Consider the following 24791-nt stretch of genomic DNA (forward strand, 5'->3'; position numbering starts at 1 on the left):
AGGTTTTAGGCTGTATTTAGTTTCCCTTCTATTACCCGCCCTACTCCCAACAAGTGGTTAATAGTTTATTTAAAACAACTCTACACTAGGAACGTTTTCTACTTAGAAAAATCACATAGTAAGACCAAGAGCACTAGGAAGACCTTAAAGAAATGTGTTTTAAAGGTGCCAGATGTAAAATCTTAGAAGCAAAGTGTGGGAGGAATTATAGTAAAAGCTTAAAACCTAACGTTTTTTAACAAGACTGAAGAAGTTTATCATAAGTATTTAAGAATCATATCAGTACACATTAACATATCACAACTAAGCATTTATTACACTGTTTAAGAAGGGAAGCAAGTGCAGTGGTATTTTAGAAGCTATATCTTTTTTTAATGTAATATATGCTCATAGACTCTAAACAGTATTTTAAAATATACAATCTCTCCAAAAGAAAATATTTAACTAAAGATAACTTTTAATGTAAGTAAAATGTTACAAGATTTTAAAATTAAAGTCATCATCTGATTTTTCACAACACATGTACAGAAATTTTCAAACTTCCTGTACAGAGAAGTATAACCTCTACTCTTGAGCAAGGCGTTCAATAACACGTCGATAATCTTCCACAAGTTCCTGAAAGCTTTCTTCCAGCTGTTCATGTTGCATGCTTATTTCTATTTGGTTCATCTGGTTTGTCAGTTCTTCTGGTCTGAGACATTTTCTCATTTTAGCAAGATCTCTCTGTTTTTTCTAAGCAACAAACACAATTATTGGTTAGACTAAGAAAGCTAATAAAATTCTAATATAAAGAAATATAAGTCTCCAATGTTAAAAATAATAGTAGAAGGAATATGCCCAAATTTGTCCCATACATTTTTTCTTAAGGAAGCCTAAACATAATGTTAACCATGAATTATAAACTCTCTAAAAGGAAGGTTCCAGAAAATGTGTAATTTGTGTCAGTTAATGGTAAATATAGATATGTGACTAACAGCCCCCTCTCCAAAGCATAATAAAGAACTGGCCAGTACAGACACTCAAATACTTCTTTAATAAAAAAAAATATATTAACTGAAGAAAGACAACTGAGATTAAGTGCTATTATTTCATCTCACTATTTAATCATTAATTACATTAATTTTCATTCCAAACTGGCTTCTGCCACTAGGCTCATTTATGAGTTCCCTTACCCAGAGATGTATTTATGGACCACATGTTAATTTCAACATAAATTGTTGGAAGAGTTTCAGAAAGATGAGCCCAAAACTGTCACTGTTTTTTTTTTTTTGGCGGTATGCAGGCCTCTCACTGTTGTGGCCTCTCCCGTTGTGGAGCACAGGCTCCGGACGTGCAGGCTCAGCGGCCATGGCTCACAGGCCCAGCCACTCTGCGGCATGTGGGATCTTCCTGGACTGGGGCACGAACCCGTGTCCCCTGCATTGGCAGGCGGACCCTCAACCACTGCACCACCAGGGAAGCCCTGTCACATTTTAAAAAACAATATTAACTAGCATTTACTGAGTCTCTACTGTCCAGACATACATTATCTTATTAAACCCTCTCCATTTTACTGAGAAGGAAACCACCATGCTGAGGAGTTTGCACCACACTGAGGGGCTGGTAACAACTTTTAAACAGGACACTGTATCAGAACAATACTGTTAGTAATGCTGAGGACAGGACTGGGGGGCCAGGTCAGCAGCTCCTGCAGCGCTTCAAGTAAGAGATGATGAAAGTCTAGACCAAGTCAGTAGCAGCAGAGATGGAAGGAACAGAACAGATTTAGGGAAGAAAACACTGGGTGATGTGGGGAAAGAAGAATGAAGAAGGACTCCAAGATTCCTGGGTGGGTGGCAACACTGCATTATATAAAACACTGTAATATATGAAACCTTCATACATTTTGGATAAACTGTTCTAGATTATATCAATCCTCTTTTATTAAAGCATATAACGAAGAGATAACTCTACATAGAGAACAGGAATCACATATATTAACTCATGTAATCCTAACAACTCTATAAGACAGGCACTATAATTTTCTTCAATTGATAAAGAAAAAAAAGGTGCAGGAGTTAAATAACTTATGGAGGTAGCAAGCTGAGAAGCCAGGATTCAGCTCTTAATGATCTGATTGGAAGTCTGTATTCTGAGTCCCTATATCTAACTGACTTCCAAAGACATTAAAAAAAACCCCCACAAAACCCTAAAAATGGTATCTTAAATCCATCCTAAAAACTAATAAATGTCTCCTTAAAGGAAACCCTAATAATTCTGGAATATAGACATATACAGTGCTTCTCAAACTTAAATGTGCACAAAGATCACCTGGGAACCTTGTTAAAATGCAGATTCTGATTCAGCAGGTCTAGGGTGGGGTGAGATTCTACAGTTCTAACAAGTTCCCAGGTTATGTTAATGTTGCTGATCTCCCCCCCGACCCCTCCCCCCCAGCACGGCTTGGGGGATCTTAGTTCCCCAACCAGGGATCGAACCGGTACCCCCTGCAGTGGAAGCGCAGTCTTAACCACTGGATCACCAGGGAATTCCCAATGCTGCTGATCTTCTAACCACACTTTGAATATTCTAGAGAAGTGATGAGAATTCAAATTTATTGCTCCCAAGGCCTGGAAAGACAGTATATTTCTTACTCTTCAATCATGTGGATGATAAATGCTTTGTTTCTGCTGTAGAAGTTATTTTTTCTGCCAAGAGGCGCAACTGCCCTATATGAGAACATCTAAGTTAAGGAAACAGCTCAGGAACTAAAGGGTTATGCATCCAAAAATTATTGTGGTATGTGGTAGGAATAAAAGCTATTTTTCTAAACTGCTAACCAGTTATAACATTTATGAAATAATCTAACCATACTGCTTGAATATGCCTCCAATCATATTAAATTCTTATATACAACAGAACCATCATATTAATTCTTAAATATTTCTTGACTATCAATTCTGTTCCAAATAACCTATAGAATGAATCTTGTGCCAGTAACATACTGTTTTAAATTATCTTGTTTTTAAATCTCTACGAGTGCTTACTTCCCCAATTTATCTCCCCCTTCCTTGCCACCTTCAATTTCTTCATTGTCAGTTTTTTTCAGATGGATGTCACAATTAATCTCTATTATAATTTTTATGGGCATGGCAGTACATCTCTGAATTAAATTTAAGAGTTCTAAGTACCTTGGAATAAAAACTACATGTACTAGCTTTATGGAAAAATGTGAAACTATTATATAGAAGCTCCTCATGAGCATGTAAACTGTGGTTCAATTTTTAAAATAACTTGTTTACTGTTCAGGAATATTAAAATAACTTTAATATTCCTGAAACTATATATACACAACACTTTGTATATGTATGAAATATTACAAATTAATCTTTTAAATAATGTGTTTAAAAAAAAAATTAAAAAAAATAAACTGGGACTTTTCTGGTGGCGCAGTGGTTAGGAGTCCGCCTGACAATGCAGGAGATGCGGGTTTGATCCCTGGTCCCGGAGGATCCCACATGCCGCGGAGCAACTAAACCCGTGCACCACAACTACTGAGCCTGCGCTCTAGGGTCTGTGTACCACAACTACTGAGCTGACATGCTGCAACTACTGAAGCCCACGCGCCTAGAGCCCGTGCTCCATAACAAGAGACAAGAGAAGCCACTGCAATGAGAAGCCCACATACCACAATGACGAGTAGCCCCTGCTCGCCACAACTAGAAAAAGACCACGCGCAGCAACGAAGACCCAACACAGCCAAAAAAACCCCCAAAAAACAAAAAACTGATTTGGGGCTTCCCTGGTGGCTCAGTGGTTGAGAGTCGCCTGCCAATGCAGGGGACGCAGGTTCGTGCCCCGGTCCGGGAGGATCCCACATGCCGCGGAGCGGCTGGGCCCGTGAGCCATGGCCGCTGAGCCTGCGCGTCCGGAGCCTGTGCTCCGCAACGGGAGAGGCCACAACAGTGAGAGGCCCGCGTACCGCAAAAAAAAAAACAAAAAACAAAAAACAAAAAAACTGATTTGGGGAACACCTCTATCCAGCAAAGTGACATACATTGGGAGTACAAATTAAATACTGAAAGACAGAACTCCTTAAGATTGAAATAGACCTCCTGTAGGCTCAGAATAATTCTCACCCTCCAAAAATAAAAAGTTAATTCCTTCATAGATTAGGGCTGTTGCTAATTTTAATTAATGCAGACAAATTAAAGATGGTATTAGTGTCAATTTATTTATGTTAACATTTGGCTTTAACACATGTAATGTGTTAAAGGTCCAGAAAACAATTCTTCCTTCTTGCCTAGTTTTCACAGGTTCCAAGAGGGTTTACAAATATAATCTCAAAAATGCCACCACTTCTAAGGGTTCCTTAATTTCTGTCTGCTGAACTAGTCTCTTTTGTGAACTAAAGAGATAAGGTTCTTTTGTAAGAATTTAAAAATAGTAATGGTGTGGAGGCATTGACGAGTCCTAAGACTTCTCAAAATATTATCTTTAGGGCTTCCCTGGTGGCGCAGTGGTTGAGAGTCCGCCTGCCGATGCAGGGGACACGGGTTCGTGCCCCGGTCCGGGAAGATCCCACATGCCGCGGAGCGGCTGGGCCCGTGAGCCATGGCCGCTGGGCCTGCGCGTCTGGAGCCTATGCCCCGCAACGGAGAGGCCACAACAGTGAGAGGCCCGCGTACCGCCAAAAAAAAAAAAAAAAAAAAAAAGATTATCTTTAAAAACATGTACAATGCATTGTATTTCTTTCTCTTCAGTTCCTCACTATGGAGGCATTTCCATTTTAGAGAAGCCTAATACCCAGACGTTAATAAGCTGTCGACACTCACACAATTAGTAAAAGGTAGAACTAGACCTCAAAATGGAGTTTTCTGATTCCAAATCCAATATTATAAAAATGATTCTAAATTTTATACTTGTAAACCAATTATGAATTAAAATATGCCCATGAGAGCTTCCCTGGTGGCGCAGTGGTTGAGAGTCCGCCTGCCGATGCAGGGGACACGGGTTCGTGCCCCGGTCCGGGAGGATCCCACATGCCGCGGAGCGGCTGGGCCCATGAGCCGTGGCCGCTGGGCCTGCGCATCTGGAGCCTGTGCTCCGCAACGGGAGAGGCCACAACAGTGAGAGGCCCGCATACCGCAAAAAAAAAAAAAAAAAAAAAAAAAAAAGCCCATGAAACACTATAAAAACTTTAATGCTAAAAATCAAGCAGCTGTACCAACTTTTCTTTTTTTAGCCAAATTGTTCAAATTTATTTTTTGAACACCTGAAAATTACTTCTGTACTAATAGAGTTTCTTTTTGTGCTTTTAAAAAATGATTCTAGTTAATACAGGTTATTTTTATCCCTTCTTGGCACTGATACAAATGAATTATCAGTGTTTACAACTTTTAAAGTAAGGTACAACTACTTCTAATAGCTACCCAAAAAATTTCTTAGTGGGACAGTGTGATTAAGCTGATACAGAAACTTGAGCCCTCAAATAAAGGCAGCACAGAACTGGTGGACTTTGCTATCAGTAAATAATTTCATACCTCAGTAATAACTTATGACAATCTAAATTATAATTTCTTTTCATAAAATGTGTTGAAGTAAAAATGGAAATTCTAAACTCCAAACTTTCCCCATTTGGCATACATTTTAAGACCTAAAAAAATTTGAAGCCACACTCAATATTAAGCAATTTTACTTTATTCTTAAATATAATTTTGCATTTGAGAATGCTGTGATAGCACAACGAAGTATATGAGTATCAACTTGGAATGACAAATTGGAGAAAATCACTTGCGTACATTCAACAAAGAAATCTTATAACTCCTCCCATGCCTATAGGGCATTCAACTATTTCTAGGCTTTTACTAAGTTTGTGGTAAGTTTTCAACCACATTGTGGCTATCAACCCAAAGTAGGGGAGAGGACCCTCAAGATTTCTTGGTTTTCTCAATGAGAAAGAATACTGGATAACTAAACTCATTAAAATGTGCATATTATAACTAGGGTTTGAGCAAGTATCTGAAGAATTTATAATTTGTGTATGAGCTTTAGTGCAAGGATGGTAATACCCCTTTTGGCTGTTAAGAATTTACAGAGTTTAATAACCAGTCTTTGGTTGTCTTTTAGATAAGGTGAACTTGCTAGACAGGTGAGGATACTTAATATAAAAAAAATCATCATTCTTTAAGAGTAGACAATACTTGCTTTTATGAACTACAGAAATTCCCATTGTTTGGCATAACTTCATGACTACTATATATACTTAGAATTCATTCTCTCTCATTTGCTACATCTGCCTATATAAAATATCACAAGTATCTGAGATGCATAATTCAATTATTTTACTTTACTAAAACAGTTTTAATACTCTTAAATGTTGTCATAACACCTAATTATATTGTTCTACATGCCTAATTTCATCATAAAGAAATTTTCTAGCTAACAAATTAATATTAAAGATCAAAATCTTTGGAAAGTACCATTTCTACCAATTTTCTGATGTTTCTGAATTGATAAACATAAGGATTGATAAAGAATAAAATGTTACTTCAGACAATTTTTGGGAACAGAGACCATTATAATTTATTACAACCTGTTATATGCAGATGGTAGTTCATAAGATAGAAAATCAATCCATTAAATTGCTTAATAAAATGGCACTATGAAGAAAAAAATATATATGAATTCGAGATACAAGGATTTATAGTCATAGGCAAATAATTATTTTTATATTCAGAATGTGATATGTTTAGAATTACAATAACAAATTAGGAAATACGGTTGCACTGCAAACAAGATGTGATAAAGGAAAAGAGCTGGGATTCAACGAGTAGTACGACCTATATACCATCAACATTCAAAAGACTGGCTCTATAAAGCAGAATCTATGATAAATAAAACTTGGATTAATTTAGAAAAATCAGGGACTTCCCTGGTGGTCCCATGGCTAAGACTCTGCGCTCCAAATGCAGGGGGCCTGGGTTCGATCCCTGGTCAGGGAACTAGATCCCACATGCCGCAACTAAGACCCAGCACAGCCAAATAAAATAAATAAATATTTAAAAAAAAGAAAAATCAGAACTATGTGTACTTGATACATTAAGTACTCATTATTAATTGACTTTCTCTTTCAATCTTAAGACAGATTCGAATTTGTCATTTATGTTCTCAGCTACTGTGCTGTATAAGTCTCTAGGTATAGTGTATTCAAATGCAGCAACCACATGTCAGGTGCTCAATAATTAGTTGTTGAATAAATAAATGAATATTCTCTCCAATCAGATTACTGCCCAGCTACAAGAATCACAGCAAATCCTCCTCCACACAAGCTGGCGTGGACAATATCTACCTTAATAACGGCCAAATGATGATGAAGCCAGACCTGATCTAGGAGGGGAGATTTTTGAGCTAGAGGAAAATAAAGGAGATGAAAAAAAGCGGGGGGAATGGAGCAAGAATAACAACAACAACAACAATAACAAAAAAAGAGGTAAACAACACTAAGTTGCAATTTCAGCTATGGTCAAATATAGAGGTTACAAATGGCAATCAAGGCCATATATAGGAAGAAAGGAGCAAAGGTAAACAGAATATATATGACAAATGGGAAGACAATTAGAAAAAACTAACAAGATAACTTTGTTAGGGAAGATTCTGGGCATTCAGGTTTTAAAAAGATGCATACAAATGAAAGAAAAAAATAATCGTGAGTAGACTATCCTTGGGATTAATTTTTAAGTGAATGGAAACAGATTTATAGCTTACATTGGAAAATTATGACAGGGAGAATTCTTATAACTAACTGGAAGAATATTTTCACTTTTGTAAAAGTTAATTTAGCAAAACGATTTGGACTCTCCCATACATTGGCATTTGCTAGATTTTCTTCTTTATTTTAAACAGTGACAAGAATATAATGTTTAAGACTCTTGAAAGTCCTACCTTATATGGGCTAATTAGTCTTCTTTTAATATCCAGTCTATAGCTTCTGTATTGTTCAGCATCACTCATGTCAGTTACCAGTAGTCGAAGAATTTCATAAACCCGTCTGGCATGTTGCTAATAAACCAAACAAAAGAAAAATATGAACATTTCAAATTACAAAATAGTAACACTTTCCCAAAAGAACACAGCATATATTGAATATCTGTCATAGGCCAGAAATTGTGCTAGGTGCCAGACAAAAAGCAATAAAAGATATATAATCTCTGTCCTCAAGGAGCTAGCAGTCTAGTGGGTAACACAAATGACTAAGGTATGGTTAATTTAATGATAGAAATATGCATAGGATATTATGGTAGCACAGCCTGGGAATGGGGGAAATGTTAGAAGAGGATTCCTGGGGGAATAAAACCTGAGTGAATCTTAAAGGAACGGGAGCATGCTATACTTGAAAGAGGCGAGGGCACTATGTGTGTGTGCATGTCGCATGCACACACATGCAGAAGCAGTTTGACACTGCTCGAGCACAAACAAAAAAAACGCGAGGAGTAGCAGCAGAGTGAGGGTGGAGCAAGAGCACTGAGCCTTACATACTGGGTTAAAGAGCTGGGTTTTATCTAGTTGGTAACAGGTTTGAGTTTTAAATAAAGCATTTTCTCAGCTACATAAAAATGGTAGCAAAAGAAGGGGCGGGAGACCAATTAGGAAGCTCAGTTATTAAATCAGGCAAAAAATGATGAGGTGGCGCAGTGGTTGAGAATCCGCCTGCCAATGCAGGGGACACGGGTTCGAGCCCTGGTCCGGGAAGATCCCACATGCCGCGGAGCAACTAAGCCTGTGCGCCACAACTACTGAGCCTGCGCTCTAGAGCTCGCGAGCCACAACTACTGAAGCCCGCGTATCTAGAGCCCGTGCTCCGCAACAAGAGAAGCCACCGCAACGAGAAGCCCGTCAACTAGAGAGAAGCCCACATGCAGCAATGAAGACCCAATACAGCCAAAAAAAAAAAAAAAAAAAAGACAAGGGCATGAACTGAGATAGCACAAATAAGAATACTAAGGGACCAAGGATTCTAGAAATATAGAAGAGTTAAGACTGGCTGTGGAGGAGGGTATGGAATAACAGTTTTCAGAGTAGGAGAGATTTAGGAGGCAGCAGAACATATAAATCTGAAGAAAATTCTAGTCTAAGGGTAAGGATTTAAGCAATATCAGTATACAGGGCAAGAGTTTAAACCATAAGACTAGTTAATGGTTAAGATCACCCAAGGAAAACATACACAGTGAAGACAGGGGAGAGGTCAGAACCCTGTAGTATAGTGACAGTTAAGGAGCAGACAAAAAACAGAGAAAAACAGTCAAAGAAATATGAGAAGAATCAGGAAGTTTGGGTAACACTGAAGCCAAAGGAGTAGGCCTACAGTTCTCCTATTTCTGTCATTTCACTTACCTATTTATTGGGAGTGGGGAAGAGGTCAGGTATATAGAAGTTGAGAAGATAACATTGAACTTTCTGGAAGAAACACTTGAGCTGAGCCTGAAAAAATGAGTACTACCTGGCCAAGCAAAGATGGAGGAACAGGAGAAGGGGAGTATAAGGGCAAAGGGAGCAGCTTATATACAGGGACATAAAAGGAGGAAAGTTGTAGCATAGTTGGGAAATAACAAGAAGTTCAGCAAAGCCAGAGCGTGTGGGAAAGCGGTAGGAAGCTGAGGCTAGCAAGGTAGGCAGGGGCCAAATTATGATGGGATCTGTGTGCCATACTAAGGAGTTTTAATCCCAATAATGTGCTCATATTCTCTTTCTTTTAAAGGCTGAGCTATTAAATAAATTCTCATTAATAAAGGTTTAATACAGTCTGGAAATATAAATTATTTCTAAAATCACATTTTATCTTAAAGCCAGGAAGCCATTAAAGTGTTTTTATGCAGGAGAAGATGGAAAGTTTCAATTTAAATTAAGTTTCTTGTTGAAGGTCAGTGACTAGTAAACTTTTGGTATACAGTTTTGGAGCTCAGGAGGAAAATTTGGATTGAAGATTTAAATGAGCTCTTCCAGGTAGAATTAAGTAGAATGAGAAGAAATGAGGACTGGATAAAAAACTCTGGGGAAGAATTATATTTAGGGAGCAGTAGAAGCTAGTAGACAGTATCTCAAAAAAAGATGAGCACAGTGGTTAACTGGAAAACCAGGAACTGTAGTACCTTAGAAGCCAAGGGAGGGGAGGTCAATAGTATCAAGTGCTAGTCCTTTTTTTTAAAATTTTGTTTATTTTTTTACACAGCAGGTTCTTATTAGTTATCTATTTTGTACATATTAGTGTATATATGTCAATCCCAATCTCCCAATTCATACCACCACCACCACTAATTGCTACTCCTTATTACTGGAATACTCTTCATCCCTCATACGTTTATAATCCAAAACCTACCCATTCTTCAAGGCTTAGATCAAATGCATCCCTTCTATGAAATACTCTGATTTCTTGCTTACATAAATATAACAAATTCCTCTGAACTCCCATATTATTTTTTCTGTACTTAAGATATTTACTACTTTAAAATTCAAACAAACATATATAGAAGTATAAAAAGTGAAAGTTAAGTGTTTTATTCCAACCCTCCTCCCCACCAATACAGTCTCCAGGGGCATTAACTACTTTACCAGTTTAGATAAACATTTTCTTAAAAAGCAAAAATAAGATCCTACTATCCATCTTTGTTCTCCTTGTTACACTTAATATAGCCATGAAATCAATTATCTTTCCATTCTATTAATGAGAAAATTGAAGCACAAGGAGGTAAACTAAATTGCCCTAAGAGCAAGTGGTGAAGCCAAATTTGACCCCAGGCAATTTGGCTTCAGGGCCTGTATTCTTAATGTATTTGCAATGTTTAAATTACATATGTACTTAAAAAATTTTTTTTTCAAAGTTTGAATGTTTTCCTCCTACAGACTAAAAGTACCTTATTTATTTTGAACTTCTGTTGAGCCTCTATTGCCATATCTTCACTGAATCCTTGCATTAACTTTTCCCGGGAAAAACAGGGCAAATCTTGACAAAGCTTCACAAGCACAAAGTCTCTTAATTTCACATAGCTTTTGGATGGATCTTCCGCTAAAGAAATAAAGCAGGATAACATTTCCCTTACCTAACATAACTTCTTCATCATTTGCAACCTCAATATACATGCTAAGCTTAGAAAAGGCAAATATTCTTAAAAGAATTATACATATATACAAAAGTTACAACGTGAAAGGATTATTCCTTATAAATCAAACAACAGCAAGCACTATTATCTTTGTCAAATAAAATTATAGATGCAATCCTTTCGCAAATACATACATATTATTTGTGAAATTAGAGCTACTCCTTTTCAAATGTAAACTTTTTGACTGGTTTGTTATCATATATATGTACCTTAGTTTTATTTTCAGTTAAAGCAGCTGTATAAACAAGAGATTCAAGTTTGCATAATCAACTCCAAAAGCAAGTATTTTCTGATACCTAAGGGTTCCAAAGCTCAATTTATAACTCCTTTACTTTAATAACCTTTATAGTCTGCTAGGCTTCTTTCACCCAGTTAAAAAAATTCTTCCTTTTACAAAACAAATCTTTTTTATTTAGAGAATAAAATGAAAATATGATTTTGATTATTTCTTCATTGCATCTGGATAGCACAGATGTTCCTTTATGTTTGTCTATGTTAGCTACATTAGACTAAGTAGTGGACAAGGAAAATATCAAAACATGATAGGTAGAAAAAATACTGCAGCCAGAGAACATGTGTTTGAGTCCCAGTTCTGTCATTCACAGATGTAGGACTTTAGGCAAATTACCTCACTTCTCTGAGCCCTCATTTTCTGATCTGTAGAAGACTTGAAACAAAGAATGTTAACGTCTGAGCTAGTTCATAGTTCACAAGACAGTTTTGTTACAATATCAATACTCTACAAATTATTCAATGCAATCCCTATCAAAATCCCAGCTGGCTTTTTTTGTTGCAGAAATTAACAAGCTCATCTTAAAACTGATATGGAGATGCAAGGAACTCAGAATAGCCAAAACAACCTTGAAAAAGAACAAAAGTTAGAGGACTCAGATTTCCTGATTTCAAAACTTACTACAAAGCTACAGTAATGAAGACAGTGTGGTACTGACATAGGATGGACATGTAGATCAGTGGAACTGAGTTGAGAGTTTAAAATAAACCCATACATTTATGACCCATTAATTTTTTTTTTTTTTTTTTTTTTTGCGGTACGTGGGCCTCTCCCGTTGCGGAGCACAGGCTCCGGACGCGCAGGCTCAGCGGCCATGGCTCACGGGTCCAGCCGCTCCGCGGCATGTGGGATCCTCCCGGACCGGGGCGCGAACCCGTGTCCCCTGCATCGGCAGGCGGACTCCCAACCACTGCGCCACCAGGGGAAGCCCTATGACCCATTAATTTTTGAGAAGGGTGCCTAGACAATTCAATGAGAGAAAGAATAGTCTTTTAACAAATGGCACTTGGACAACTGGATCTCCACAGCAAAAAGAATGAAGTTGGTTGGATCCCTTTTCCTCACACAATACACAAAAATTAACTCAAAACGGATCATAGACCTAAGTGTAAGAGGTAAAACTACAAAGAGGAAAACATAGGAGTAAATCTTCATGACTTTTGGTTAGGCAATGGTTTCTTAGACAACAAACCAAAAGCACAAGCAACTAAAGAAAAAGTAGATAAATAGGACTATATCAAAATTTATAACTTTTGGGACTTCCCTGGTGGCACAGTGGTTAAGAATCCGCCTGCCAGTGCAGGGGACACGGGTTCGAGCCCTGGTCCAGGGAGATCCCACATGCCACGGAGCAACTAAGCCAGTGCGCCACAATTACTGAGCCTGCACTCTAGAGCCCATGAGCCACTACTACTGAGCCTGCGAGCCACAACTACTGAAGCCCGCATGCCTAGAGCCTGTGCTCTGCAACAAGAGAAGCCACTGCAATGAAAAGCCCATGCACCACAACAAACAGTAGCCCACGCTTGCCACAACTAGAGAAACCCCGCACAGAGCAACGAAGACCCAGCGCAGCCAAATTAATTAATTAATTAATTAAATTTTAAAAAATTGTACACTTTAAATAAGTGGATTGTATGACATGTTAACTATATCTCAATAAAGCTGTTTATAAAAGCATCTGAGCTAAGGGTAATGTTTTATGATTGAGTCATTTATTCATTCAATCCATATGTACTTAAATACCATCTTTATGCTTCTATGCAGCACTTCATATACATGTAATTATTAGGTAAACATTATATGACCGTGGCTTTAAGGTGGTAAAGTGAAATTCTGTCATGGCATCAGTTTGTTATGAAATTATGATCTATCAGGAATGTACATATAATAAAATCAACAGTAAACAAAATAACAAATGCAGATCTACAAAGAAAATCACCAAATAAACATAAGATTGTAATGTAATTAGTTACTTTATCTCATTCTTCAGTCTTTTCCATATTAATCTGGTCACACCATGGAGTTATACAAGCCACCCAGAAATCTGAAGGACATTCTGATTCCTCTCCTATGTGATGCCACCAGTGTTTTTTTCAGCAACTACAATAACCTCCTCACTTGTACTCCGCAGCTTTATAAAATGTAAAGTGGACTGACATAAACCTAAATTAAAACCATTCAAGTGTACCAACATAACTGTAATCTGTGTCTCAAAAAGAAAGATGAGAGAAAGAGACAGAAAGAATAGTTGAAGAAATAATGGCCAAATGCTTCCTAAATTTGATGAAAAACCTTTATCTATACATCCAGGAAGCTCAACAAACTTCAACTACGAAAAACACAAAGAGATCCACATCTAAATACATTATAATCAAACTGTCAAAAGCTAGAGACAAACAGAAAATCTTGAAAGCCGCAAGAGGAAACAACTCATCAGAAACCATGGAGGCCACAAATCAGTGGGGTGATATATTCAAAGTATTGAAAGAAAAATACTGTCAGTCAAGATTTCTATATCCAGCAAAATTATCCTTCTAAATGGAAGTGAAATAAGGACATTCCCAGAAAAGCAGACTGAAGAAATGTGTTGCTAGCAGACCTGCCTTTCAAGAAATACTGAGGAAGTTCTTTAGGCTAAAGAAACATGGTACCTCAAGTCCACAAGAAGAAATTGAGAACACCAATAGTTATGAAGATAAATATAAAAACTGGAATAAATTTTTTTTTTCTCTCAACTGGTTTAAAGGACAATTACATGAAAAAATAATTATAAAACCAATGTTTGGCTTACAAGATATAAAGAGGCAATATCAATTTACGTAACAATAATAGCACAAAGGAGGGGAGAGAGAATAACTGTGATGGAGCAATTCATTTTACTGAAATTAAATATTAATCTGAATAGACTGTTATAAATTAAGATGCATATTGTAATCCCCAGAGCAACCATTAAGCAAATAACTAAAAAAAAAAAAACTTCAATAAAAATGAATAACAAAAGGGAAAAAAAGAAAACAAATAGCAAAGTGGCAGGCATAATTTCAACCATAGCAATAATTACATTAAGTGTAAACATATTAAACACTCCTATCAAAAGGCAGAGATTGTTAGACTGAATAAAAAAGGATCCAACTATATGCTATCTTCAAGAGAAACATCATAGATTCAAAGACAGGCTGAAAGTCAAGGATGAAAAAAGATATACCATGCAAACAATATGAGGTCTGGAGTGACCATATTAGTATCAGGCAAAATAGAGTTTAAGACATTACCCACCCCACCCCACCCCCACACAAATTAGGAAAAAATAGTTTAAGACAAAAAGATTACAGGAGAAAAAAGGGCACATTTTATCACAAGTTAACTCATAAAGACAACATTAAAATTATAAACATATACACAACTAATAAGAAAACCCCAAAATACATGAAATAAAAGCTAACAGAATTAAAGGGAGAAACAGACAATTCAACAAAAATAGCTGGAAATGTCAACACTATCCTCTCAATAATGGATAGAACAGCTTGAACAGCTCTATCAACCAACTTGAACTGATACTTATATAACATTCCACCTAACAAGAGCAGAATACACACTCTTTTCAAGTACATGTGCAACGTTCACCAGGATAGACTATATGTTGGGCAAAGGGTCTATAAACTATGGCGCAGTGGTCAAATCTCATCCATGGCCTGCTTTTGTATGACATGTAAACTAAGACTGGTTTCTAAATGGTTGTAAAAAACACAAAAAAACAAAAAACCAGTAAGACTGTGCAACAGAGAATTTATGTGGCTTGCAAAGCATAAAATATTTACTACCTAGTCCTTTAAAGAAAAAGTCTGTGGCCCCTACGTAGGCCATAAAACAAAACTCAATACATGAAAAATAACTGAAGTCATACAAAGCATGTTCTCTGACAATAATGGAATTAAATTAGGTATCAACAACAGAAGGAAATATGGGAATCCACAATATTTGGAAATTAAACAACATGTTTCCAAACAACCCATGGGTCAAAATGAAATCACAACGGAAATTAGAAGATATTTTGAACTGAATGAAATGAAAGCACAATTTATGAAAATTTATGTGATCAGTAAAAGCAGTACTTGTATTTATATATAAATATATATTTAAGTATTATTTAAATGTCTATATTAGAAAAGGAGGACATCAAATCAATAACCTAAGTTTCAATCTTCACTAGAAAAAGAACAAATTAAACTCAAAGCAATAAGGATAATGAAAATTAAAGTGGAGATCAACGAAGTAGAAAACAAATAGAAATGTTTATGAAAATATAAGGGATCCTGTATAACAAAACAATTTTGAAAAAGAACACAGAGGACTTTCACTTCCCAATTTCAAAACTTAATATAAAGGTCGAGGCTCTGCTGCCACTGGAGGCAGGATGCCCAGAGGGCAAAAGGGAGACCACAAAGGCTGGGCTAGGCAGTGTTTGAGTCCCAAGGAGACCGACAAAGAGCTCCAAGCTGAAAAGCAGGCGACCAGGGAAGAAGAGGACCAAGGAAAGAAGGTAGAGATGGGGCTGCAGGTGACTCCAGAAAGAAGAAATCTCTAGCCTCAGAAGACAGTGAGGATGAAGCTGACCACCAGCAAAGGTGTAGGAGGGCTCATTAACATCAAGAACCCCAACCAGGTGGCACAGACAATCAGACAGATCACGCAACTAGATCTAGATAGGCCAAAGGAGCTTTCAAGGAGAGAAGATGATGACATTGAGAAGAAAAAGCAGAAGAGCATTACATGAAAATGTATTTAGCGGGGGAAACGGAGCCGTCCAAGGCCACCTTGCCTGGCTGGTGATCGATCATTCAGAAAGAGCAGAAAGCAAGAGGGGCAGGAGGTTGCTAGGAAGAAAGAGGAAAGGAAAACAAATGATAATGCAACTCTGTCAGGAAATGAATGCAGTTGCTCACCCTGAACAAGTAAGCATGGCTTGTAGGAAGAAACACCAGGCAACTGGGTCCCACTGCCAGGACCTCTGCCCCGTCTTGCCCGCCCTACACCCTGGCACCACTGTAGTAGCCCCTCACAGCTAGGAGCCTCTCACTGCATGGGGCTTCCTCTTCATTATCTTACATGTAAAATCATTTGGGGGAAAAGGAGGACTGTGCTTCGGTGAGGGAACAGCTGCTACCTTTGAGACAAAAAATGAAGACTCTATTTCTTCTGGAACCATTTGAATGTTTTTGTTGCTTTTAGAATCTGGAACCTTTTTGGGACGGGCGTTGTGTGTCTGAGAGGTGGGGTAAGAAGAGTTTCCACTGGTCACATAGATTGCACCTCCGGGGTGGCTGTACCAGGGTCAGCTGCTGATGAGTTTGCGACAACCAGCCCTAGTCTGTGTCGTCTGGGTGCTCACTCAGAGAGGGACTATCTTCTGGGAGCCTGTGCCTCTGGGTCCCTGAGGGTCATGGCTCATCCCAGGCCAGGCCCCTCTGACTGAGGCCTCTCCTCTCTGCTCCATTCCCACCCACCTGGCCAGGGCCAGTACCCATTTCTAACTCTACTCATCAATCATTTGAAGAAACGTCTGTTTATTCTACAGCAACCAGGCTGAACATGCTCCACAAATTCAACTTACATATTTAACAGGTTAAACTTGACATTATCATTAAGGCAAAACATACACACACGAAAAAAACTCATATATAAAGCTACAATAAAAAATCAAGACAGCATTCTGAATAAACAGCCTCTGTTTCTTCAAAAAAGAAAAAAAATCAAGACGGTATGGTACTGGTAGAAGGATAGACATAGATCATTAAAGAGTCCAGAAATAAATCTTTACATTTATGGGCAACTGATTTTCAACAAACATACGAAGGCAATTCAATAAGGGAAAGGATAGCCTTTTTAACAAACTGCTGGGAAAACTGGATGGCCATATGTAAAGAAGATTAATTTAGAAACTTACCTCACATAATGCACAAAAATTACTTCAAAATGGATCACAAACCTCAATACAAGAGACTGGGGATGGGGACTGACTGCAAATGGACAGGAGGGAATCTTTTTACGGTGACAGAAATATTCTAAAACAGGTTGTAAAACTAGGCAAGTGTACTAAGAATACTGAACTGTACACTTAAAATGCATGAATTTAATGCTATGTATATCATACCTCAATAAAGCTGCTTTAATTAAATCTCTACTAAGTGACAAACTCTTAAGCAAGCATCTCTTTAAAAAAATGTTTTTAAGTGCTAATAGTGAGGCACATGCTTATTCAATATCAGTTTTTCTGGGGCTTCCCTGGTGGCGCAGTGGTTGAGAGTGCGCCTGCCGATGCAGGGGACACGGGTTCGTGCCCCGGTCTCGGAGGATCCCACATGCCGCGGAGCGGCTGGGCCCGTGAGCCATGGCCGCTGAGCCTGCACATCCGGAGCCTGTGCTCCGCAACGGGAGAGGCCACAACAGTGAGAGGCCCGCGTACCGGAAAAAAAAAAAAAAAAATCAGTTTTTCCAAGTCCACCTCTTCTTGAACTGGTTTAGAAAAAATAACTGTGCTGCTAATATCAGTTTAAAATAAAATTTCGTATGAGTGAAAGCTTAAGTAACTTAAGTAACTTATATACCCCCAGAATTTTAGGAAAAAACACATCAAAGGTAAAAGAATTACAGTTGAGAAAAATCTAAAAAACTCACTCCACAGTCTTATCTGAAATTTTCACATATACTAAAAAACTGTGCAAAAAAATTTCCACTTAGCTTTAAATAAGCCATTATAGACTAACAATATTTTGTTTGCAGCTTAATATAAGGGGCCAAGTCACACTCAGTCTTCCAGCACTTTAACTAAAGGTGTCAGCCTGAAAATGAACCTAAAATGGTAACACCCATTAATCTGTGACATCCTTCACAGATGAGTGACGCATTTAAAAGATGAAATTTGCTTGGATATAAATCTATAGTGATACGTGGGATCAAAACTTGAGTTTTTTCCCAAGTTAAATACATCATCTACCAACATAAATGCTCTTCTATCATTAAAAAAAAACCTTCATATTATAAAAAATTTATAGATAACACTCTAAAAAGCCATGTAACATATTCCAGTACTACAAGGAACGTTTAAAGGACAGATATAATTAGCTCTTAATATACAACTAATAGATTAATAATAGTGAGATATATTCTAGCCCAAGATCAATTTCTATTGCCAAATGCAACTCTCTTCATAATTCTGGAAGAAACAAATCACCAATTCTATATGTAAGGTCATACAACCGATATGTATTCAAACGCTGTATATCTTATGAATACTGACATCCTCAAAAGGAAGATGGCACATGATATAAAGAACTGTTTTCCAGTATTTTACTTTAAGTGCTTAAAAAAGGGAATTCCCTGGCAATCCAGTGGTTAGGACTCGGCTCTCTCACTGCCAGGGCCCGGGTTCGATCCCTGATTGGGGAACTAAGATCCTGCAACCCGAGAGGCGCGGCCAAAATAAAAAAGTGCTAAAAAAAAAAAATGGGTGGCAATTACACCACAACACCTATCTATCCTGTAACATAGGCCATTGCTGGTTAAGTTTTAATTTTTACTATATCTGGCTATATGTCAAGTAAGCAAAAGGCCATCTCAATATAAAGAATATCCTGGATTGCAAAGGGAAATTCAGAGCCTGATAAAGATCCAAAAAGTTTAAAAAATATACAAAATAATGGCGCTATAGGCAACTAAAACAACCAAAGAGTGGAAAATTCTGTACTTTTCTTTTTTTAAAGGACTGGGTATGGAAATTGAGGAGAAATATCTTAGAACAGCTGATAAGGCATATTTAGTAATTTATAATGCTAAGAAATGTTAACACTGAAAATAAAGGCCAATACCCAGTTTTCAAATTCACAAGTCCTTTAGCATGTTTAGCATTTTCTCTTTAGAGACTTCAGTTTGCAATGAATAAAGGCTACCATTATTGATGACTCTTCACTGAGATTTAAGAAATAAAATTCTTTATCTGCTAATTGGTGCTAAGTATCAAGGACTTTATTGGTTGGAGTAGACAGAAGAAAGTGGTTAAGAGGCTTCACAGAAACAACCCCTGCTGGCACATTACCCACTAGAGAAGACAAAGACTACTTATGTGAACTCTTAAGTCTCTAGATTAAAATCACCAAAAAAGTCCCTTCATGTAGTACCAAGTCCAAGCTCTATAAGTAAACAGAAGCTAAACAATTTTGAGCTTAGCTAAAAAGAAGTGTTATTGTTTGTATTATGTTTCTATAATTTTGCAAGTCACTAAGCTAGTGAAGGTGTCACTTAAACAATTTATAAATTTTGATATAAACTAACTTTAGTAATTACTTCTGTATCTCCCAAGTTTCCAAATCATTTAACAGTAGCAGTAAAGTTAGATGAAAAGATACATCAATTTTATAAACTGTCTGCCAAATAAACTGAACAAATAAGTCATACCACACTTGCAACATATATATGCCTAAGATTTCCCATTATATATTCAATTCATTATCCTCAATTTGTTCAATTAATGAGAACCTCATACTCAGAGATGCAATCCAATCCCACAAAGGCTTATGATTTAAAATGTAACCTTAAGCCATTTTTAAACAGTTCCAAAAAGACCTCAGGAGACTGCTGCTATTTAAAATAAAATAGTTATTTCTGACAAAACCAAAATTAGTAAAGAAGAGATTTTTTAGAAAGGCTCTTTCAACAACAAATCAAAATTTACATACCTGTAATATCAAGAACAGAAGGAGATGCAATGTAGTATCTATGAACTGTTTCAAGAAGTTGAGCACCATGGCCTTGACCTTGAAATGGAGTCAATATCAGCATCTGACTATAGTAAAGAAATTATATTAAAATATCACAACATGACTGGTTTACAAATTGCAAGTCACTATAGTAATATAAACACTTTAAAGTTTGTGTGTTTTTTTTTTCAATCCACCTTCAAGAATTCCAAAAATTATTGAGATACTCAAAACTGTAAACATTCAATCTTCCACGCTGTTTCAAAGGGAACAATGAAATAAATCAGTACATAGCCAATGAATAATGGTGATTTTTTTAAAACAAATCAACACTATTATAAAAAGTATTGGAAACTTCAGCAGTTCCTTCTTCTGAAATAAAAGACAAGGCACGTGTTATACTGCCAATTACCTTACACGTGGCCGGGTTTTGTCTGGGTACACATAGTAATTATAGACTGTCATGTAGCCTACGGTCGCAAAGAGTGTAGCTCCGTCCTTATTATACTTCTCAAATCTGCAGATAAAACAGAAAGCCAAGCAGGTCAATTACAGTCGCGCTCCCATGCAGTGTCCATTTTCTTTTCCATTCTCTGACTGAATTTTCAGTGTCAGCAAGCTACTCTGTGAGGGCCCAATGGGTACACCTGCTATGTTCTGAATATACAATTCACTTAATTGGTGTGCAGCAACTTGGATAAATCAGACCTCTTTACATCACTTCAGTGCACTTGCTTATTATAAAGATGAATAGGTGGCAAGTAAAAGAAAACACAGGCAAAGCTCGTTTTACTGTTTAAGCCTACATTCAGGGCCCTAACGGACAACAGCATTTTATTCAACTCTATTCTCAAGGTCTCCCAAAGCATAATGAAGGAAAACTCAAGCCTCATAAACAATAGATTTTCTTTCCTGGGAAAAATATCATTATACTGTCCTAATAATTGGGCCGCCACAATTAAAATGCTGGCTTTGTGGAGGTAATAAGGTCTACTGTTGCTTTAGAACTGTACTTACACTAGAAAGTAGTGCCATCTTTCATCATCCACGTCAATAAAGCTAGCAGTTTCAATAAACCACATCAAAAAGGTCTGAAGCCTTTCATGATATTCTCGAAAGCCTCTACATGTCATGTCAGCCTAGGGAAAAAGCCAGGAAAAGTCAGGTGAAACTCATCACAGAGGTAAGTAAAAGTCTGTAGAACACAAAACTATTCTGTGGGAAAATGTTTAGAAGTCTCAGACTAAGATGTGTACACAGACACACATACAAAACAGATCTTTGTTTTTAATGCTGACAAAGACTTGTTTCCTGAAGTTACAATAAATCACGGAAAAAAACATCAAAACAGGATACAGGTTCCAGGCAAATGAGGTACTTTCACCCAGGGAATATTTAGATTTATCTTTACCTTATAAATCTGAAAGGTAAAGTTTTCTCCTCCTGTTGGACTGAGAACAGAGTATGTATGAAGTAAGGTTCCAAATGGCTTGAAATCAACTTCTTTTTCCAGCAAGGAAAGAAAATCATTCGTGTTTGTGCAAAATCCAGGTGGAATGATTTGTCTAATTTTGCCCTCAACATCATCTGCCTAAGGAATGGAGATTAAAGGACACAAAAAAATTAATAAATTTGACTTAGTTGAACATGCTTAGTTTTTCTTAGTTTTTCTTCAATTCACTGTTAAACTGAAGGTACAAACACACGGCGAACTGGGAAAGGATGAGTTTCATGTGTACAGGATGCTGCCACAAAAATGTCAGATGAACACAAGTACAACACAAATAAAAAAGAGGAGGTGGGTAGCCTGAAATCAACTACAAGAATGAGGGCAATGCTATAGAAATTTCTAACATCATGTAGAAAATGCTATGTCCCTTCAAGACAATTTAAACTGGCCAAAACAAAAGGCTGCTTATTATTTTACACAGCTGCTTATTATGTTACATGTGTCAAGGAGAGTATATTATCCAAGACATGAAAGGATCACCAGCAGTAGTGAGGTGAGGCTAGGGTCTGACCAAACAAATGGCAACCTCACAATAAGCAAGTAGGTCATAACTCCCTCATACACGAAACTCAAAATTAAGATAACTTAAAAAATATACCCACTTAGGAAATACATAAATTATATGAATGGATATATTATCCACTCATCCTATAATGTGGCACAATTTTTATAGAGTTGGATTTGTGACAGTAAAAAAAGGCAAGGCTGGACAACAAAATTAAACTCAGAGATTAAAATTATCCTTGTTAAATAACCTCAATGAATGTTAAACTATCAGCTGAGCAGACTTCATAATCCTTTACAAAACCCCAAAGACCACTTGATTGAATACATTTACTACTTCTCTTTAACCATGAATATTTGATGAAGTCTTACAATAAAGTATTACTGCTTCTCACCAGGCAATAAAACTTAATGAATTGGTCTCAACTTAACAAAACCTTATCCCTCAATACAGTCCCTAAAAGCCTGACATTACATTCAACAAAATGAGCTTGCATTCTATTCAAACTTTTTCCTGAACAATGAGGCCAGGTTTTTACTTAATGGAGTTTGCCGTGAGTTCAGCTGTAATGTTTGTATTGTATCTATTTCCACAAGGACTGACACAAGAACACTTTGTGTTAACTTACTAAGCAGCTCTTTCATACCGTTTACATGCATGATGGGTATTAGTTCTAAACCAAGACCCTTGCTACTTAGCATTCAAAACAGGGAAATTAAGATGCTTAGGACAAAATACACTACAAAAGGCTAATACAACATGCTACTAATTCCTGTCCTTTCAAACATCTTTTAACTAAGCAGAAGCAATGCACCTGCAGATGAATAGCACTTTATTATCATTCAGTTACATTTTCGGATAGAGAACGAAGGATGGAATTTATCACAAACAAGTTTTATTTTCAATGCTCTGGTACTACCAACATTTATATATAACTTGTTTATAGCTATAAAAAAAAAGCTATTATTTAAAAATATAGCTCTTCGACATTTTGCCCAACAGCTTATTTCTAATATGTGCACCAGTCCTTACAATCCATTCACCCTCAAGATCAAATAAACTGCATTTGACAGAACCACTTTTGCTTATTTTTAAAGTACTATTTGATAAATTATTTTTCCTTGATACTGCTATTTAATGTGAAGAGACCATCTTAAACATATTTTATAGAATTTGTACAAATTCAATAATTACAAGAGGAAAGTGTAATAATAAGGGATAGGTTTAATAGGTCTGTTGTGTGGCAATTAAAATCCAAAGTAGCGATGGGTAAAGTAGTATTAATTCAAGTTTTAAAAAGTCAAGAAACACTACTTTTAAATAAAGAGGTTTACAATCTATCAATTTAAAAGAAAACACTTCAAGGCATGTACAGTGTATATAATTTTAACTTTAAAAACTTTCCCTGTGTCCTGTCTTCTCAACAAGGCATTGCAAAGCACGATCAAATAACTTCACATATCAGGCACCAAATGTACTTCAAAGATTTCTCAGAAACTCTAAGTTTCAAGTAGCAGTTCAGATAGCAGATAAAGCAGCCAAAGATTTGAGCTCAACGAAGTTGAAAGAGAGTTAATGTTTAACTTTCAGCCTTCAGAGGATACCTATTTATTGTAATAAATATCTTCAAATAAATATTTTGCTCTGGGCAAGTTTACACATTAAGAACTTTTACAGGGGAATAAAAGGCCAAGTTTAAAAACAAGGAATCTGTTACATATAATACATTAGAGAAAATGTATATGTATTACATAAAATACGTAACATAAAACCAAACAGCTCTTCAAACCCAGAATTCAGAACTTTGCACCACTAAAGGAAAAATGCCTGCATTTCTCTATTAAATGGATTCTGCTTTAAGAAAAAAAAAAACCCTGTAACTGTCATGTCTTACAGATCTGTACTCTTTTCTAAAAGAATAAATATATTTTAGTTCAGTTAAATATTCATTTTTCATATTGGATTACTGGCCAGACAATACAATTACCACTAGAGAAAACCCCCATATACTCATTTTCAATTTAATGTAGAATTAAAGATTAACTGAAACCTTTTAGTTCCAATGCTTGTGGCTAAACGTTTAGATTCTGTTTCTGAAGATCCCTGAAAAATTCCCTATCTTCAAGAATATTCTAAACTTTAAGTAAAATTATGTAAAAATACAGTTCTAGAAAGAATAAGAAATTAAGCTGACTAGATCAAGAATCTAGAATACAACCTGATATATTTAAAAAGGATATGCCTTACAAATGTTTTCCTAACCCTTGGCAATATCTTTTTAATAAGGAAAGCATAAAAGTAACTCTTCTATTCAGGTCTTCTCTTAGGTGACTCAAGATGAAATATTTTAGATTGTATACTTTCTGACTATGGTCATCTCAATTTCCAATGTTCTGTACTTTGTTACACATGAGATGTTTCCATGAAGCAATTTTTACTATCCTTCATCACTGCATAAAGCAATGTACCTGAGACTAACTGGTAGTCTGCTGTAATACAAATATGTTAACACTTGTACACGTGTACTTATCACATTTGAAAACCAAATTACCTCTTTAGTGTCTTATCTTAAACAGCAGCATTTGTCTAAATT

At 36.6% G+C, this 24791-nt stretch overlaps 1 protein-coding gene across 1 annotated transcript in view; it reads right to left on the minus strand.

Moving 5' to 3' along the window:
• Window positions 1-323: 323 nt before the first annotated feature.
• HAT1 (histone acetyltransferase 1) overlaps window positions 324-24791 on the minus strand; it is a gene marked incomplete at its 5' end in the record, with an annotated part of 51365 nt that continues 26897 nt past the window's right edge. Inside the window, 7 exon segments of the mRNA XM_082658308.1 lie at window positions 324-732; window positions 7924-8040; window positions 10890-11041; window positions 20163-20269; window positions 20596-20700; window positions 21201-21322; window positions 21595-21774. Of these exon segments, the coding sequence (XP_082514434.1) occupies window positions 565-732; window positions 7924-8040; window positions 10890-11041; window positions 20163-20269; window positions 20596-20700; window positions 21201-21322; window positions 21595-21774 (951 nt within the window). The 3' untranslated portion in view covers window positions 324-564.

Source organism: Grampus griseus (genome assembly GCF_964374135.1).
Source record: "Grampus griseus genome assembly, chromosome: 7".
Taxonomy (NCBI): Eukaryota; Metazoa; Chordata; class Mammalia; order Artiodactyla; family Delphinidae; genus Grampus; species Grampus griseus.